General features: G+C 41.7%; 1 protein-coding gene across 2 annotated transcripts; it reads right to left on the bottom strand.

Moving 5' to 3' along the window:
• Window positions 1-3,728: 3,728 nt before the first annotated feature.
• CKB (creatine kinase B) lies at window positions 3,729-18,046 on the bottom strand. Of its 2 annotated transcripts, none has more exons than XM_081314436.1 (8): window positions 17,975-18,046; window positions 16,080-16,293; window positions 13,954-14,108; window positions 12,670-12,802; window positions 10,686-10,857; window positions 7,322-7,445; window positions 5,988-6,177; window positions 3,729-4,128 (listed from the first exon to the last, which is right to left on the bottom strand). In XM_081314436.1, exons 2-8 carry the CDS (start codon window positions 16,270-16,272, stop codon window positions 3,950-3,952), a joined length of 1,146 nt encoding a protein of 381 aa, XP_081170562.1. In that variant the 5' UTR covers window positions 16,273-16,293; window positions 17,975-18,046; the 3' UTR covers window positions 3,729-3,949. The 2 variants fall into 2 exon arrangements, with proteins under 2 accessions (XP_081170562.1, XP_081170563.1); XM_081314437.1 differs by lacking the exon at window positions 17,975-18,046 and adding an exon at window positions 16,675-16,777.
• Between the last annotated feature and the right edge of the window lie 764 nt (window positions 18,047-18,810).

Raw genomic sequence — 18,810 nt, 5'->3', positions numbered from 1 at the left:
TCTTTTCCCACATCCTTCTTGTAGTCTGTCATTTTTAAATCCACATTTGAGTTAACTTCAGTCTTGTCCAATAAATACAGTACTTGTTCCTCTTCCGTAGCATTAGCCAATAATGGCAGAGACATTTAAAACTAACTTCTGAGCCCATTGTTCACAAATATCTCTCAATGCATCCATTGTTAAAAGATTTCAATCCATTCTGTATTATTAAGTGTTCTCCCCCAATCTTTATTTGCTTCTGTTAGCATGTTGTCCTTCTTATGAATGCAAAAACATGAATAATTCATGTTTTTAAAATCTTATATTTAATTTCAGAATCTTATTAAAATCAATTTGGTCCCTTAGTCTGTTTATACCGTTATGACATCAACGTTCGATTACTCTTTTAACTGTTAATTCTAAAAAATCCCTTAAATTTTTAGTTAAAATTTATTTCACAAACAACAGAAGGAAACTCACCCAGTGAATGCCATGAAGCTTGCCATTGCCGGAGGCTCTAATTATTTAAAGAGCAATAAAAAAATTAATTCCAAAGTGATTAAGGAATGAGAATTGGCTAAACCTTAAGTTCTTAAAGTCTACATTATGCCTATTAGCTTCTAACGAGTACATGGTGAACTGAAGACTTCCCTGAAAAAGTAGAGATGACATTTCAGCTGAAATTGCTGGTCAGAGAATTGTGAGATTACCAACGTGTACTGCAGACAGTGATTCCTGTTGTTTTTGCAATTTGTTTGTGAGCTGAGCAGCTGTGAAATGGGAGATACCATCAAAACTCACCTCACTTCTTCAGGAAAATTAATATACACATTTGTTTAATAAATATTCATCACGAGGTATAAAGAAAGCTAAATTGATTCAATTAATAAATAATAATAATAATAATAATAATAATAATAATAATAATAATAATAATAATAATAATAATAATAATAATAATAATAATATAAGTAGTAGTAGTAGTAGTTGGAAGGGACCTTGGAAATCATCTAGTCCACCCCCCTGCTCAGGCAGGAAACCCTATACTATTTCAGACAAATGGCTGTCTAGTCTCTTCTTAAAAACTTCCAGTGTTGGAGCATTCACCGTAACACTTCACTTGCATTAAAACACATTATTTCCTCTTTGTGGAAGGACCAAATTATCCCTGCTATTGTCCATATTAAAGTGTGAGATATTTTTTGTTCTTAAGATCTTGTAGATAACTTGCACGATGCTGTGTAATTATGGACATTTCTCAATCTGCCTTTTTGTCAGCACTTCCGGGTAGTCCAGATACAAAACCAAAACCATACTTTATTATAAGGTTCCAGTAATAGTCTTGCAAGTCTGTATGTTGCTCTCCCTTCTCTGCCTTTATGTTCCAGAGAACTAGGGAGGGCCAATTCTAATACACTTATTCAGATTACATTCTTTCTTTGGGCTCAGATTTCATTTTATCAGATTGGCCCCAACCCTGCTGGCTGGGTTTCACTTAAGATTTGGCTATTTGTCTAGCCATGAAGATCATGAACCTAGGAAGGCCTGTCATTTCTCTTTCTCTTTGATTATATATTATGTTTTCAGTTATTTATATTATTTTCTTTTTAAATTCTGTTTGCCACCCAGTGTTGATTTGGTGAGAGGGGCCATATAAATCAAGGTTGTGGGAGGTTGATGTTCAGTACCACTGGGGGGGTCCATGTGTTTTCCCAATGTTGTAGTACTGAATGGGTTAATTCTTTTCTTGACTATAATCCTGTTGTAGGATTAAAACTTTAGATTGTTGGTGCAACATAAGATGCAGTATTCCTTATTGGAAATCTTTCTCTATGGGACAGTGCTGGGTAAAAGTAATAGAGGAATTAACGAAGTACCTATCAGAGGCAACCCTTATCAGAAGCCACTATAGCTTTCAGGAACCACTAAAAGTCAATATCTAGGTATTTTTCTTGATTTGGTACCCAGGTTTTGGAACCTAAGGCACAACATTCTCTTGGATTAAAATAAGCGGCAAAATTCATGACTCATATATATCTTCTTGATTTGTTCCTAGCTAGGACAATATTCATTCCTCCAGTTAGCTGATGAGGAGTTCCTGAGATTTCATTATTTTATGTCCATGTCTGAGTAGCACCATTGCATTGATAATGTCAGTGAATGCATTTTCCTTCAAGATATAGGGCAGATCTATTTAAAGTCATGATTTTATGAAACCTCCATCTTTAGAAGCAGTATATCTCATGACACAAGAGGAAGCCCCACTGCCTTTAAGATGGATGTGTGAGCATCTGATGCAGCATTGCAGAAAACCAAATTATGCTCTGAAGTTACTTTTACCAATCTAGATGCGCTTCAGTTGTATGGACTTCAATTCTCAGAACTACTTGCCAGTGTGATCATGGAAGAGAATCCTTAAGAGTTGAATTTTACACATCTGATGGGAACATATGGTGGAAAAGACTGGTATTATTAGCATTACAAAGAGATTTGCAGTAAAACAATGATCCAGCATTATGTGATAACTTCTCAAGCACTTAAACTACGCCATGAGCAGTTGAGGAAGCATGGCCATCCAGATAAAATTTGGAACTAAGCTTCTGTGGAAAAAAAGCAAAATAATGTCAAAAATGCAAGCCAGATGGAATCTTAAGGATTTAAGTGGATCCAGTATAAGAGATGCAAGGCTTGGACTGGTGCACTTTTTAATTAATTCTACTTCTTTGGAACTCCTGTATCAGCCATGGGCCTTTACAGCCTCCTTCTGACCCATTTGAGCAATCCATCCTAGGATGACTCAGATTTTCTTCCAAGAGACTCCAAAGGGGGGGGGAGATTACCAGGATGCTAACCATCAGCAGAGATCTATGACATAATTGCACCATCTTTGTTAAAGGTCAGTCCCTTGGCACTCATTAGACATGACCAAGAAACAGAAGATGGGGGGGAAGCAATAATCCATGGTGAGAAAGGCAGCAAATACAAATGCAGCAAATAAATATTATTCATATAATCATTTAGTAAGCTGGTTGCACAGATTTAGTTCTTGCCCCCTCCTCTGCTCATCAAATATGAATATTAAGTTTGTGCAACATTTGAATTTATCTCCAGAAAATATTTTGGAAGATGCAGGAGTACAAAAAAAAAAGCATCTGCTTGAAGGAATGCAGACAGGAACTATTTCTCCTATTCCTTTTCCCCCATCCCTATAATGGAACTGGGCACCATTGAGTAAAAGAATATTGGATAAACGTGGTGTACATGGTATCTATCCTATGGGGGTGGAGAGGAATAGGGAAAGCAAGTTGTTATGTTTTTAAAAGGCCTGGCTTTGGTAGCTGTTTGAACTTGTTTAAAGGAACAAGAGACAGTGAGAAACATTATAGTGAGAAACATTCAGGTTCAGAACTCTTCTATGGTGAACATTTTCTAACTGCAAATAGACCAAAACAGCAGCTCACACAAATGTTTTTGTGATCCTAAGACTATCCTGCAGAATTCTTACGATATGCATGCTGACTGGGAACTTCTGGGAGTTTAGGTCCACACATCTTGAAGCTGTCCAGTTTGGGGGGAAAAACAGCTCTTGCTATAGACATTGGCCCATTCATGATGGTCAATTGCCTGAACTCTTGATCTGTGCTGCTTCTTGGAATCTTCTTATAGCTACTGCAGCTTTAAGACAGCTGTAAGATTGTAGCTTATTATTACCTTATTATTCTTTTTTAACAATAACAAAATCAAGATACTTTTCAGGCCAAATGATGTTTTATTTCAGTTTCTCGGTGATATTTCAGCCATCAAAAAATAAACTCTAACACATGTGGATGGAAGACTTTCTACAATGTTACTAAGTGGGAAAATCTCTTTTGACTCCAGGATTTTGATCGGAGCGTCATCTTATTTTGTATGTATAATTCATCCAATAAGTTAGGAAGAAGCGTGAGGAGCTAGAACATTAAAGTGCTTTTCATTTCTGAGCTGGAATCATATCAGTGATGCACTGGCCCTTTTCAAGACGTTTCTCCATTTCAATCAGCAGCTTTACTCCATCCACCACCATCTGCACCAGCTCTACTTCAGAGAACCCCAGACGGTCAGCATTGGAGATATCAAATACTCCCCCCACAGCTGCTGTGTCCACACCACCTAAAACAAACCAAAATAGAAGATAGGAACCAAAATGAAAAGCTCTGTGATACAGTGAATATATTGTTAAATTAGGATCAGAATTCAAATCCAAATAATTACATTATACACACACACTTCTTATTCCAGCATGTTTGAACAGTGCTACTTTACAAGCATCTGGTCAGCATGTTTATCTTAAGAATTCTGCAGGATAGTCTTAGGATCACAAAATGAGGATTAAATCCAGGTTGCTTATCTGGATGTACCTCCTTTCAAACAGCTTCTAGTAAGGAAAAGCAGCACATAGTTCCTAAATTCCAGAAGTGAATTGTGTGTGTGAGCTATCAGATACTAAGGGAGTCGTATCATTTGGGCCATGCCTTTGAAATATCCTACATCAAAACTAAGCTGCCTTAGAATATATCTCACCTCAATATACCACAGTGGTCTTGGAAATTCAGCCTTTATATTTTTTGAGTAGATGCTACTTGCCAGATTGGTTGATCCCTGCTATGAGGCAGAATGCAGCACTATAAATTGGGTCACTTTCCTATTTACAATATTCTCATAATCTACCACTAGCAGAGCTGTTTCATTCTGACTAAAGTATTTGGTTCTCCAGAGCAGTTCTGAGGTCCAGCCCTAAACAGCTACTCTTTATGCATCACTTGAGTGATTTCTCAGAATGACGGGCAATGTGAAGAACCCATGGAGGCTGCCTGACCAACTAGCCATCATAGCTACCTCACAACGTGGCATAGAGCCTGGTTTCCTGGGGGACTGCTTACCTTTGATACCACAGCTTATCATCTGCCTGGCTAATTTAGTCTGGCAGGGAGGGGGGCACATTATGGTTTCCTTCAATTAAACAGTAGCAGAATGCCAGAAGCTTTGTAAGCAGCACTTGCTCTGCAGAATAAGGTTTTCCCCAAGATCTGCATGGTTCTTGCCCTACTAGTGTTACAAGCCTCAAGCCCTGCCTCTTCTTCCAGGCCTTTGGACTCTTTCTTTCCATTCCAGTCAGGTTCTGTCATCTTGGTATGTTTTATTCCTTATTTTTGTTTTTGGCTGTTTTAGTGTTATTTGTAAGCCACCAAGAGTCACTGGGAGTTGACTCTTGACAAACTACATATAGGGAAATAGTGATAGACAGATCCTGCTCAGAATGATGCCTAAGTAGTGTGAACAGCAATGTTGCTACTGCTACTCAGGAAATCAGAAGAAGAACAAAAAATTTTGGGCGGCAACGTTACCAGATATATTGGAGCTACAGAATTCCCAGAATTCTTTGCCAGCATATCAAAAATCTTTTTTGTAAAAAGCTGCCTGATGTCTGCTAAGACTTCAAAGTTGAGGGATGTCAGAATGAGATTCTAGGACAATCTGTGCTTAACTATTAAATCTTGACTCTGCTGAATAAGTATCAATCAGATGGCATTTGCCAACTGGAGGGGCAGAAATGTTTCTTAAATACTGATAGATGTATGGCATTTTTCAAAATCAGGGAGGTCACCCAAAGCCAAATTCTCATTGTTGGAGAGAAAGAAACTGATTAGAACTCTAAGTGATGCTAGGATCTTGTACTTAGTAGCTTTTACATTAAAAAAATATTCCTTGCATACAAAAAGCTAGACTGAAGGAGAATGTTTATCTTTAAAAAAAATATATCAAAGACTCATCTGTTTGTACTATGACCTTCCCCCAGCCATTTTGTTTAAACTGATTTTTATTACATCTTTAAATGCCTCTCAGAAGTTATTTAAATGGGTTTTATTGTATGTTTATCATTCACCACAATCTGGCCCATGAGTCCTGGACAGAATGGTTCACTGATTTCAAACAAATAAAACAAGCATCACCCATGCTTCCTTTCTCACCTGTACCACGTTTCTGCAGCCTCAGCCTCTTGAGGATATCTCCAAATTTCTCATGTTTGCTAAGATTAGGCAATTTAACATGAACTCCCGCCCGGAGACCTGTGCCAAGGTTGGATGGGCAAGTCAAGATGTATCCCAGATGAGAATTCCACATATATTCATAGTTTTGGGATTTGAAAAGTGCTTCAAGCTAGAGAGAAATACAGAAAGTTATAAAGACCTCCTTCATTTCACAAGTTCGAAGAAAACTGAAAAGATCTTTCATGGTCAGCAATGGAACACTACAATTATAGATCTATTACAATAATTTATTAAATAATAAATTATGGCCATCGCATTTGGTGAGACTATGCTCTTGTATGAGATCAGACAATAATCCAGGTAAAAAGACTTGAATCTTTGGCATTGTCATGCAAAAATCAGTGGCAGTGGGATTGTCATGATCGTATAAAAGGATGCTGGATGAGATTGCTGACCCCTTGCTTTATAGCAGGGGTGTCAAACTGCCAGCCCATGGGCCAGACGCGTCATCCAGAAGCCATAACCACCCGGCAATGGCAAAACAGTTCCAATACGTCTCATAACGTCGCGAGTTTGAGATTTTTGCTTCATAGTATGAAGATGGATAGGGCTAATAACTTTCATCTTAAATGAATGGCAGATGAATTTTGATTCATTTTATAACCTGCAATTCACTGATTGCTATTTCTTTACTGTTTTAGACACATTTTACATTTTAGACACCCTAATGTGCCTGGAGAATTTAGGAAGTCACTGTCTAGATTACAAATAATTAGACTTAACCTCAACTATGGTGGCATACCACAGCATAGACACCATTATGGCCCAAAATGTTAGAAAAGGCAATGGCCAAACATCATTATAAGCTATGCCAGTTCTGAAGACATGCTAGAACTAGCCCTCTCTGCTTTTGGAAACTCATTTCCAAATTGCAGCTATCTACAGTATCTGTTAGAACAAGACAGACAACTGAGTTGGAGAATGGCTTAAATATGCAAATCTTTCAAGATTTCTGGCCAGAGACAAAAGGGAATACATACATTATATATCATTGTTCCTTCAATAAATAGAGTGATATCCAAGAAGTCTCCAGGGTAGGAAGGACCTGCATTTTTACCTTCAAGCTCACTGGACCACTACTTCTGCCTAAACAGATAATTTGAAACCCATTATCATCACTACATCCCGATAGGTTTGCCTAAAGTCTGTACTGAATATAAATCAGCAATTTTGAGTTGGATATTGTACAGAAGGCTGCACCAACTTAGATCCCTGGGCAAAGTCCATGTGCCTTCATTACTAATTATATTTACCTGGGTTAGCCCAGAACAGAAGCGAGCGAAAACCTCTTTCATATTTCCACCTTTTTGCATGGAAATAATTCTAAGGTGATCTTCCTCGTTGATCCAGACAAGGAAAGTCTTATTGTCATTGTGCCTAAAAAGACAAAAGCTAGTAAGCTCCACACTCCTTTATCTCAAGCACAGAATAAACATACATCAGTTTACATACCAAAAGCTTCCAAATGATGTTCCATAGCTGCTGATTGAGCTCATACAGTTGCTCTCCTATAAAGGTAAAGGTAAAGGTTCCCCCGCACATGCGTGCTAGTCATTTCCAACTCTAGGGGCCGGTGCTCATCTCCATTTCAAAGCCGAAGAGCCAGCGCTTGTCCGAGGACGTCTCCGTGGTCATGTGGCCAGCATGACTAGACGCCAAAGGCGCACGGAACGCTGTTACCTTCCCACCATAGTGGTCCCTATTTTTCTACTTGCATTTTTACGTGCTTTCGAACTGCTAGGTTGGCAGAAGCTGGGACAAGTAACAGGCGCTCACTGTTACGCGGCACTCGGGATTCGACCCGCCAAACTGCCGACCTTCTGATTGACAAGCTCAGCGTCCTAACCCACTGAGCCACCGCATCCCTTTGTGCTCTACTATAGCCGTATCTATATATTACTACTATAACTACTATATACTCATTGTTATGACCTGTAACTGAGCAAAATGCTACATCCCAGGGAATAATTTTTGATACCTCAAATGGGCTAACTTACAGAATGCATCCAAAATCCTGGACCCATGACTCCCAAGGGAATGAAATTTGGGAAAGTTGTGGCTGCTTCAGTGCTAATGTTTGCTGCTGAGCTGCTGTTGCAGTCATGTGGTCCCATGACATCTTCCCAGCCAGTCTTGCAATCCATTGCTTCTTTCCCCACCCAACAGTAGTTCCCCAACCAACTTGCTGGAAAGGAAGGGGATTTCAAATGCTTCTTGCTATATTCCCACTAGGAATCTCAATGGGGAAACTAGCAGTAATTTGGAAGTCATGCCAGCTCCCATTGCATTTTTGCCCACCCTTGATCATTCTGTTTCTCTGAAAGGTAAGGAAATATCTCTGAAACACTGATCCAATAGGGCACAGGTTGCCTAGTAGATTAACAAAATATATCAAGCTCTTCCAAATTTGTAACTATAAATGGGAAATCTGCACTCACACAATTATGCATTTGTTCACAAATGGATATACCAGTAGTGAGGTATAGCAATAGCACTTAGACTTATATACCGCTTCATAGTGCTTTACAGCCCTCCTCTAAGCGGTTTACACAGATTGCCCTCAACAATGAGTCCTTGTTTTACCGACCTTGGAAGGATGGAAGGTGGAGTCAACCCTGAGCTGGAGAGAATCGAACCCCTGGCAGTCAGCAGAATAAGCCTGCAATACTGCATTCTAACCACTGAGCCACCATGGCTCCTTGAAATATTACACTTCCCAAGAATAGTTAGCCATCAACCAATTCTTTCATCAGAATTTAAAACCAATCCATTAAGAGTTAATGAATACATACAACAAATAAAGGTATACTTTAAATGTGAGTGAAACAACTGAAATCTAAGTGAAATGTGTTATTTACAGCGATATAGGTGTGCATAAAGGTAGGAATAGTCTGGCGATATTTGCATTTAATGTTCCAATGAATTGAGACAATGGGAAAAACCAGGTACGAATTTTGGAGAAAACTCATGTGATCTAGGGCTTTTCAACCTTTTCACCCATTGTACCACTTTTAGGATATGGCAACATCCAAGTACCACCAGTCGCCTAGCAAGGTGTCAAAAACTTGATGACCAAAAAAAAAAGAAAAAAGGGAAAAAGTGATGTACAGGTAGTCCTCGACTTACAACAGTTCACTTAGTGACTGTTCAAAGTTACAATGGCACTAAAAAAGTACCCCCCAAGCCACAGGCGAGAAAGACACCTGCCTGTCCCCCGGCAGCACTCTTCCTCCTGTCCTAGGTTTTCCTTGTTGTGAGCATTTCTGTTGAGGATTGGCAGCGGGGGTGGGGTGGGGGGTTGGTTTTTATTCCCTTTGTCTGCTGGGTGGTTGCAGCAGGTTTTGGTCACTTTACATGACCCTGGGACACTGTGACCATCATAAATATGAATCAGTTGCCAAGCATCTGAATGTAAATCACAAGACCCTGGAGATGCTGCAACATTCCAGCTGATTGGCGCTTCTTCTGGGCTCAGCAGAAGCACCAGGATCAGCGCTGAGGTCCAGCTGGAGCCTGGCGCTTCCACTGAGCCCTGACAGCCCCGAAGAAGCGCTAATCCTGGCGCTTCCGCTGAGCCCTGACAGCCTTGCAGCTCCAGCCATCTCTCGCTCAGGCTTGTGCGGTGCTGCCACCAGTTCAGCTCATTCCCCTCCCCCGCTACCACTTCTCTAGGATGGTCGCATACCACCTGCCAGGTGCCAATGTACCACAGGTGATATCCATACCACTGGTTGAAAAGCCCTGTTCTAGGTAACCTGGATGGATGGATAGGAAAATGCTTATAAGAAAATGTTTGTTGCAGAAAATGAGGACGAGAGACATATGTGTAATGGATATGTAGAGCACAGGTATTTGCAAATGTAACCAAACAGAGCAAGATAAGTAAATATGAGATAGGATCAAGAATGAATAGATGCTGAATTATTTGAATTTAATACAAAATGAGTGATTGGCATGAAAGAAATGTGGTGAGGATATGAATGAAAACTGCAAAAGAATGAATGAATGAACAGGTTACTGAAACTGAACAAGTGATGGTTGGATAGAATAAATGAAGTCTTGAACAAGCAACAGGTAAGAAGTTTAAAGAACAAAAGGCAATGTGTAAAGTGATGCACCATGAAAGCAAGGATTGTTTTACAAGGGCAGAAAGAAAAGAGAAATAATTAATGATGTTAATATAAACTAGCTTTAATTACGTTTCCTTATATCATGTCTTTAACTTTGTGGTTAACTCCTAGTAAATGTGACAAGTATGTATTATTTTGCACTGCTAGGATTTTTATTTACTTTTTTAAAAAGACACAATTTCATCAGAAAAAAGTATGGGTCAGGAGAGAGAGTCCAAGTTAATTCTGCAGAACTACAGTATCTATCAGGTAACATAAGCTGCACCTTAAGGCTTCTGTCTTCCAGCAAGTCTCTAATATATTAAATTATACATGTTGCTGATCAAGTCACTGAACAGTGACACAGGTAGCTGTAATCCATGATATCATGAAGCCACCTTTATTGAATAAGCCACAACTGGATGGCTATAAGAATTTATAAATCGCAATATCAAGGTTAAATGAATGGTTTGATATTCAAGGCACATCTTCTCCTGGCAATACTCACCAGATCCCCCTTCCATCGGGCCAGTCACGTGCCATTCCAGAAGCCAAGAGCAAAGGGGAAACAGGTTTATCGAAAAGGAAGTGATCATCAATGAGCTGCTGCTGTTCAGCTTCTGTCATATTCTTCAAAGCGTAGTACTTTCCACTGAAGTCCCCTTCCAGGCTGGCCAAAGCTGAAGGCAGAATAGGGAGGCTTGTAGCATTGAGATTGTTTTAAATGAGTTATTTGATAGAATGCAACCCTGTGCCTATTCCGGCCTACCATTCATTAATGCCAAGACAGCAAAAAGGGTAGTTTCAGTCAGGCAACTTCAGGGCATGCTAACTTTTAACAATTATCTACAGCAGAGCAAGGAACTGGCTGTTTTCCACAGTCTTGAGGTAGGTACACCCTTCACTCAGTGTACCTGTTTTTTTGCTGCTGCATTAAATAACATGCAGTTAATGGGATACTCATAAAGTAGTGCTTGTTTTCAGGAACATCTTCCAACATGGCTATCTGCAAAGCACGGTGGGTGCAACAATGTATTCAAAACTCCATGCATGAGAACACTTAAAAATAGGAGCAGCTTCAATCACATTGTGGACACGTCTTGCCTTTTTAATCATATCTTACCAACACCCTGTCCAAACATATGGAGGATTGGTGCCAAGACAACACTTATTCGAGTAAATGCAAGGGAAACAGAGTAACTACCGTTCATTTTTCTGCTACTGGCAAGACTTTTCAAAGGTGCATTAAGCTACAGGCATGGTACAGCCTTCTAGCTGACACAAAGGTGTTTAATGTGAAACAACCAGAGATAGTTCAATCACACTCACCATCCATCTTATTAAACAAAACTGGTAGTTCTCAATTTATAGCTGAGACCAAAATCTTGGTTGTTGAGCGAAGCAGTCAAGTGAGATATCGTGTGACTGCCCACATGACTGCTTTGCTCAATGACTGCAATCCCAACACTCATGGTTGTGATTGAAGTGATTGCATAGGTCATTGCGTAGGCAGGGTCCCAGGTAAGGAGTCTGGGGGTGCTTGGGGGGGGAGGGAAATAGGAAAGCCCTGGGAGGCTCTGCTCAGGAGCTGAAAATCCTCCCTACCCATATCCAAACAGGATTTTCAACCTGAGTAGAGAGATACTTACACATGATATGCACTGGGCCTCCCTCCCTCATCTAAGGCATCTCATATTTCTTACCTTACCATGCACTCTGCTTAGTTTTCAGCTCCATATTGTCTCTGGCTGGAAGATCTGCCTGCCACAGCAGTTCAGCTCCCCTCCATGCACAGAAGAGAATTATTTCAGTGGTGTGCAAAGACGGGGCTGAAATGTGTAGGATTTTAGCTCCATTTCTGCAGCCCAGTCAGGAGCTCAGCTCCCCTTGGGAGGCAACTCTTTCAGCCAGGCCCCAGAGATAGAGGGAGTACTCTCAGCAGGAGTGGTGGTGCAACATTTTGTGATGAGCAAATGTGCTCGACAGGCCATAAGTCACCCTTTCCAAGGTCATCATAATTCCAGACCATTGTTACTAAACAGTGGTAAGTAAGTTAGGTAAAGGTAAAGGTTGCCCCACACATGCGTGCTAGTCGTTTCCGACTCTAGGGGCTTGTGCTTGTCTCCGTTTCAAAGCCGAAGAGCCAGCGCTTGTCCGAGGACGTCTCCGTGGTCATGTGGCTGGTATGACTAGACGCCAAAGGCGCACGGAACGCTGTTACCTTCCCACCGTAGTGGTCCCTATTTTTCTACTTGCATTTTTACGTGCTTTCGAACTGCTAGGTTGGCAGAAGCTGGGACGAGTAACAGGCGCTCACTCTGTTAAGCAGCACTCGGGATTAAGTTAAGGACTACCAATAATGCAAAAGGGAAGGAGAATTCTATCCTATTTTACATCTACTTTTTCTTTTTGATTATCAAATGACCATCAGGACTGAGACCAATTCTGCTTGTTTTGGGGTTTTGTACACAGTAAGCAATGCTGAATTTTACCTTCCACAGAAAGTTTTTCAATGGCACGTCTCTCTCCTCTGCTACAGTGGGGGGGCAGACAGAAACCACGAATGCTTCTACCAGTTCGGACACGTGAACTCAGAACATAGTTGGGGTCCAAATCATCACCACCCTATAAAAGAAAAGACCTTCATCATAGTAGTAAGAGATCCAAGAGCAAATTCCACCTAGACTTACTCTGCAAATGAAAGCAAACTCAGTGTTACATTGAACACTTTAAATACAAGCATTATTAAATCTTAGTTCTGTATCTTCACTGTCCCTCAATATCCTTTAATTAAGACTTGGCTATACAAATTGCAGTCAATACCTAGTTCCCAGCTGCTTCTACTTCAACCTTTCAAACAGCACCATTCCTTAATTTTCCTAACAGATGTTTTAAGCAAGTCCAGTACTTATTCTGAAAGAAGCATTTTAAACCAACTCTTGTCACTCCTGTAGATAAAGGAAGTGTGAGATATTGTCATGGAGAGAAAAGCCCATTTTTAGGGAGCATTTCCATCCCGGAAATAGGATGCTGGCAATCATGGGCTTACTTTAGAGCCAAAAATATGCTATTCTTCTGCAGCAGGGTTCCTGTGGCAGCCTTGAAAACAGGTGAAGTTTCAATTTGCTTCATTACTATTAGCCCTTTACCTGTCCTTGAATTGTGTCTTAATACATTGGAGGGCATGGGAAGAAAATCAGAGCATCAATTCATTAATCTCTCCAACATAAAGATGACTTTCTTCCATGAACAGGAAGCTCAGATCACTACCCAGTTGTTATTTTTTATAGTGACAGGCGTAGTGATAGAGGAGACTTCAATCCTTTATTCCATGATGGAAGTGATTTATCAATCTCCACCGCTAAGGAATAAAGGATTGAACAAGTCAATAAATTAAGTTTATTGTCCAAAAAATTCTAAATGAATGTTCAGAGTACAGACATTCTGTCCTGAAGAATATGATCTTTCTACACATGAGAAAGAAACCTAACAGCACGGCCACAGCCAATCCTGAAACATACCCATGTAATTTTTATTACAAGTATTTAGCAACAGGAATCTATTAACATTTTGAAACTGGCCATACAGGTTGCAGCCTTCATAAATGTCGTTCAGTAAGCATAGTCCATTACAGCAAAAATAATTCTAGGTTAAGGAAGCTACCAATGGGTAGTTTTCAACATGACTACCAGGTGTGAATAAGAAAGTACAGAATCAAAAGAAAAAGTTAGCAATCTGTTAATAAATATTTGCTTCTTTTTAAGAGACTTCTCTACCTTCAAATTATCAGCATTCAAGTCAGTCTTGTGTTGATCCGTAGGTTTGTAGCCTCCATGTCGATCCTCAATAACTGGGTCAAAGAGTTCACAGAATGTGAAATACGAGTCCTCATCACCAGCTACACATCCTACTGTCTTAATGAAGGGATGGCCTACAGGAATTAACAGACCAGAAGAGCTTTGGTTTGGATAATTTCTTCAGTTCCATTCTAGCACTTGGCATTTCCACTCAAACGCATTAGGTTTTGGAAGTTGTTAGCTTTATAAGGTATAAAGACATTTTGATGCAGTGAGTTCTCCGTTCAGTTAGACTTTGTAGTTTGAGCATAGGTGTGAATGCAGCACATTTAAAAACTCTCTCCCTCTCTCTGTGTGTTATGTCTGTGTGTCTGTGTGTGTACTACAACCAGTATACATTAGTCAAACTGAAAAAAGTGTGGTTTTTTTTCAAAATCCATTCTGTAACACATACTTTTGCAAAATAGAATCACAGGAAAGCAAGTATCAACATGGGGTAAAGGCTATTCCATTTTTCCATTTTATCACTGGAGAAATCTTATTCAGACTTTTAAATTCTGGTGTTTCAAGCAGGGCTAATTTCTCTAACCTGCCAACCCCTCAGAAGTGCAAAACTACCATTACACTTAATCTGCCAGCCAATGGTTCCAATAGACATTGTAAAATAATCTGTCTAGAGCAGGGGTCTTCAAACTTGGCCCTTTTATGACTTGTGGACTTCAACTCCCAGAATTCCTCAGCCTGGCTTCAATTCTGGGAGTTGAAGTCCACAAGTCATAAAAGGGCCAAGTTTGAAGACCCCTGGTCTAGAGGGTACCAGGTTGAAGAGGACTGTAATCAATGTCTGAAAAAAGCAATCAATTTCATAATAAACCAGATGCTTTTCTGGCAATGCCATCCCTTAATGGACCAATTTCTATCAGGTCTACAGAAAAGTTACCTGGAACTCAAAATGCCTAATGCTCAGAAATCCCTAAAATTGAATGCAATCGTTATCAAATTTAGGTACCATCCATCTCACTCCCATTATTTCATAGAGACTAAACATCTCTGAAGATGTTCACATTTTCATCAGAGATCACTATCAAACTACAATTCATCACTGATGCCCACAGACCTTTGTAACATTAGCAAGTTTGGTATCCAGTCCACAACAAATGGCTACCCAGGTGCCTCCATTTCAGCTGTCTCTGAAATGCAAGTCTGTTGACCACAAGCTCTATTTATCAGTATTGTTTTCATGATTAAAAGGTATTCGGCAGTCTATTTCTAGAAGTAGCCCATAGCAGCCATCATAGCTATTAGCCAAAGAGAGTTCCTCATTATTTAATTCAACCCCCTTAATGGTTAAGAGAAGTTAATGACAACAGTTCTGAAGGATTGTTTCCAAAGCATAAAGGGCATAAAAAACAATTCTTAAAAGCAGCATCGTATACTCAACTAACAACCATTTCATCTAAACCAGGCTTGTTTCAGCCATTTTGCATTTCCATAGCCATAGCCAATCTGAATCACAAGCTCAGGGCTTTGGCAGGATTATCAACCCCTTTCCAAATGACCTCTTAAAAAGCAAAGCCACTTGGAGTGATTGTCTCACAATTTCTAGCTCAGATTCAGGGTTAGAATGTCATGACACTCCATGGCTCTTGGGTGAACTTGATTATGGGGATGGTGCCAGTTCAATATTGCTAGAGTAACAGAAAAATGCAGTAATATCCCCATCACCAAAATCTGCTCTTTTAAATCAGGGATTAAATCATTTTTAATGAGGGATTCATTTTAAGAACTACAGTTTTAAATTATATTTAGAGCTAGGTCTTCCTGGGAGGGAAAGGGAGTTTATTTCTCATTCAACAACATTAATATTTAGCAAGGGGGGGGATTGGCAGTGCAGATATTTGGCAATATGTTTCTATTTGTCAGTAGATAAAGCCATTCTGGTTGCAATCAAGATCCTGCACAAACACTCCATAAGATTTTTTTTAATATGCAGTACTTTTGAGGTTGCAAGGAGATTTTCACAGATGGCATTTTTAAAGCAACACAGCACTTCCTTGTTAAATGAGGAACAAACAGAAATTAAATGAGCAGCCATTTTCCTTTACCTGGGTTGTCAACCCCTGTCTGAATACAATCATCCACGGTAAATCCACTAGAAGTCCGTTTGTTCCTCAGCTTTGAATATAACTCCAAGGTCAGCACTGAAGCCATGTGATTATTATGGAGACTTAGATCTGGATATTCATCTTCTGCAGAGTAATTCATCTTGGAAAGATTGTGGCTGTTTGAGAAAGGCATAACTGGCTTGTCTGAAAGGAGCTAAGGGAGAAAAAAGGAGAGAGGGAAAACATCATTTTGTTTCCTGCAGGGTATTTAACTTAGCTTCAACTGCACAGAAAAAGGCTGGTCAGGTTCAAGGTCACCTTGCAGTCTCCTCCCTTACCTGCTCAATTCAACACTTTCTCTGCAGAGCACCTGCAATTGTGGAGGGTTGCCAAATATTACTCAACTCCTCCCCGTACCGGTGGCATGCAGGCTAGGCCAGCACTTGGCCCAAGGTCAAGGTGCTATATCTGTGGCTGAACAACCAGGAATAAGGAAGCCAACACCTAACTTCCCCCAGGAGCTTGTAAGGGCTTCACTGAGACTCCCTCCCTCCCTCCCTTCTTCCCTTTCCTTGGTCCCAGAGGTCACCTTCACCTCAAGATAGCGGACATTTTGCTGCAAGATAGAAAGAAACCGAGTTCCCCTTCTTGTGGTTTCAGCCCCGGTTTCAGCCCGGCTGCCAGGAGAGCAGAGACCTGCAAAGCAAGCCGAAGGAGCCGGCCAGCCTTAAATTCTAGCCTTCCACGCAGGGCTGCCTCGTTCCGCGCCCCAGGCGCTCTCCTCTGTCGCAAGAGAAGAGAAGCCGGTTAGGGATGCGCAGTGCTTGGCACAAACAACCGCAGGAAGAGAGGGCCGCGGGCTGTTCTCTACCTACGACTCCACCGGCTCTCCACGGAGGCACTTCGGAAGGAGCAGGTGGCGGCGGAGTAAAGCACGGAAGGCGGGAGGGAGGCTTTAAGCGGATCAAAGAAAGGGCGCTGGCTGCGGTGGATCGCAGCCGAGTCCCACCCGCGCTCTTCCGGGCTTGCTCAAGCCTCGATCCGGGAAGGGAGCCGCGAAGGTCTCCTCTGGCAAGAGCAGCCTAGCTGTAGCCAGGGTGCTGCAGTGCGCGTCAGCCCCGGCAAGGCTGGGGGCTGGGAGCAATCTGGCAGCAAGTGGCCAGGAGGGGGCAGGGAGTTGGGGACGCCTGGCTGGCCGCAACGGGCTTCCCTCGGTAGCCCCCCGAGGCGGGGGGGGCACTGCTCTCCCCTACCAGCCCCGCTTTATAAGGGCAAGGACGAGCAGGCTTCCTTCCTCCCGCGCGCGCTGTCAAGGCGCTCGTTTTGGGCATCTCAGCCTCAGGCGAAGCAGCAACTCGAAAATGAAAGGGGCCATCATTACGTAAGAAACTGAGACGAATGTGGCTAAATGCTCTGCGAAATCCCAATTGCTCTAGGGTGGCTCGAGCCGTCCGAAGCATCACTCGCCCAGAGAGAAAGGAGTCGACTTTTCAAGAGGGTCAATCACCCCCCCCCCCCCGAGGACTCCGGGCAAGGCTGAAGCGTATCTCCAGCCCGCGCTCTCCTTTGGACACGTCCACATCCTCTCTCGGTCCAGAAAAAAGAGCAACAATCGTTACGGCGTGAGAAACCAGAACCCGAGACTCCTTTCCTCTCGCCAGGGCGAGATGCTGGCTTAAAGAAGCGCGAGTTCGCAGAGGAAGAAAGAAAGAAAGAAAGAAAGAAAGGGGGTGGGAAAAAGGAAGAAAAAAAAACAACCCTGGTCTTTCGTGCCGTAAAATGCCTGCTCGGTTTTTTCCTCCGAAAAGCAGAAGATGCTTCAGAGGCGGCCGTCCAGCTCAAGCTCTAATCCGAAGCCAAAGGGCTGCCCGGCACCGCTTGCCCCGCGCACTTACCGAGACTTTCAGAGGAACTGCGAAAGGAAAGCGCTCTTAGCTACTCTTGCAAGCTCCACCAGAAAGACCTGCCTGAAATGAAGCCTTTCCCTCCACCTTCCCATCCTTTTTATATACACCCTAAGCCGGCTGCTTATTGGCTGGTATTTATATTCCATTCATTCCATTGGAGATTTGCTTCCAGGGAGGGGAAGACTTCTCGGCTTGCTTGATATCTAGCCCTGGTCCCCACTTTGCTGTTGGGCCTCTCTGTTAGATGCCCGGCCGTGGACCGGAGTCTCGGACGGCCACAAAAGCTTTCAACAAAGGGGAATCACTTCAGACATTAACTGGGGAAATACGAAGGATGCCGTCGCCAGCCCCGCTCCCCGAAAGCGAATGAAAAACACGAAATGCCTGGGAATCAGGAAACCGGCGCCGATGCAATTCTTCTGCAATTCTTTTATTCGTAAGGATGAATTGAGATTCTCAGATCGATGCAATGCATACCAGTTTGAGCCAAGGTGCTTTCCCCCCACCACCACCACCCCTTAATTCGCTGCGTTTTCTTCTGCATCCAGTGAAATGAATGCAAGAGTAGCTATGCCATGGTTCCGATAGGTGAAACCAGTTAAAGCAGAACTCCGAGGCTTGAGTTTTCCTCTAAGAACGTGTTTATCGGCTACAAAGTAGCGGCACGGTCAAACTGTTACAAATGGTCAGAAATACAACCAAGAATGTTAATTAAAGATGTGGTGCTTTGGTTGATTGTAAATTCTCTGCCGCTGGATTTATGTAACAGCTGTGCTAAGTCATACTTTGTTTAACCATGATTCATTACTTAGCTGGATTTTCAT

This window comes from Vipera berus (assembly GCF_964194415.1).
Source record: "Vipera berus genome assembly, chromosome: 1".
Classification (NCBI taxonomy): domain Eukaryota; kingdom Metazoa; phylum Chordata; class Lepidosauria; order Squamata; family Viperidae; genus Vipera; species Vipera berus.
Note: the sequence above shows the minus strand (reverse complement) of the source record. Positions and strands in the feature narration are given on the sequence as shown.

Excerpts from the sequence above, each read along its gene's own strand:
- CKB (XM_081314436.1), bottom strand. The coding sequence starts at position 16,272 with ATGCCTTTCTCAAACAGCCACAATCTTTCCAAGATGAATTACTCTGCA. Across the intron at positions 12,803-13,953 it reads TGAATGCTGATAATTTGAAG|GGTGGTGATGATTTGGACCC; the intron begins GTAGAGAAGTCT and ends TTTCTTTTATAG. Across the intron at positions 4,129-5,987 it reads GCTGCAGAAACGTGGTACAG|GTGGTGTGGACACAGCAGCT; the intron begins GTGAGAAAGGAA and ends GGTTTGTTTTAG.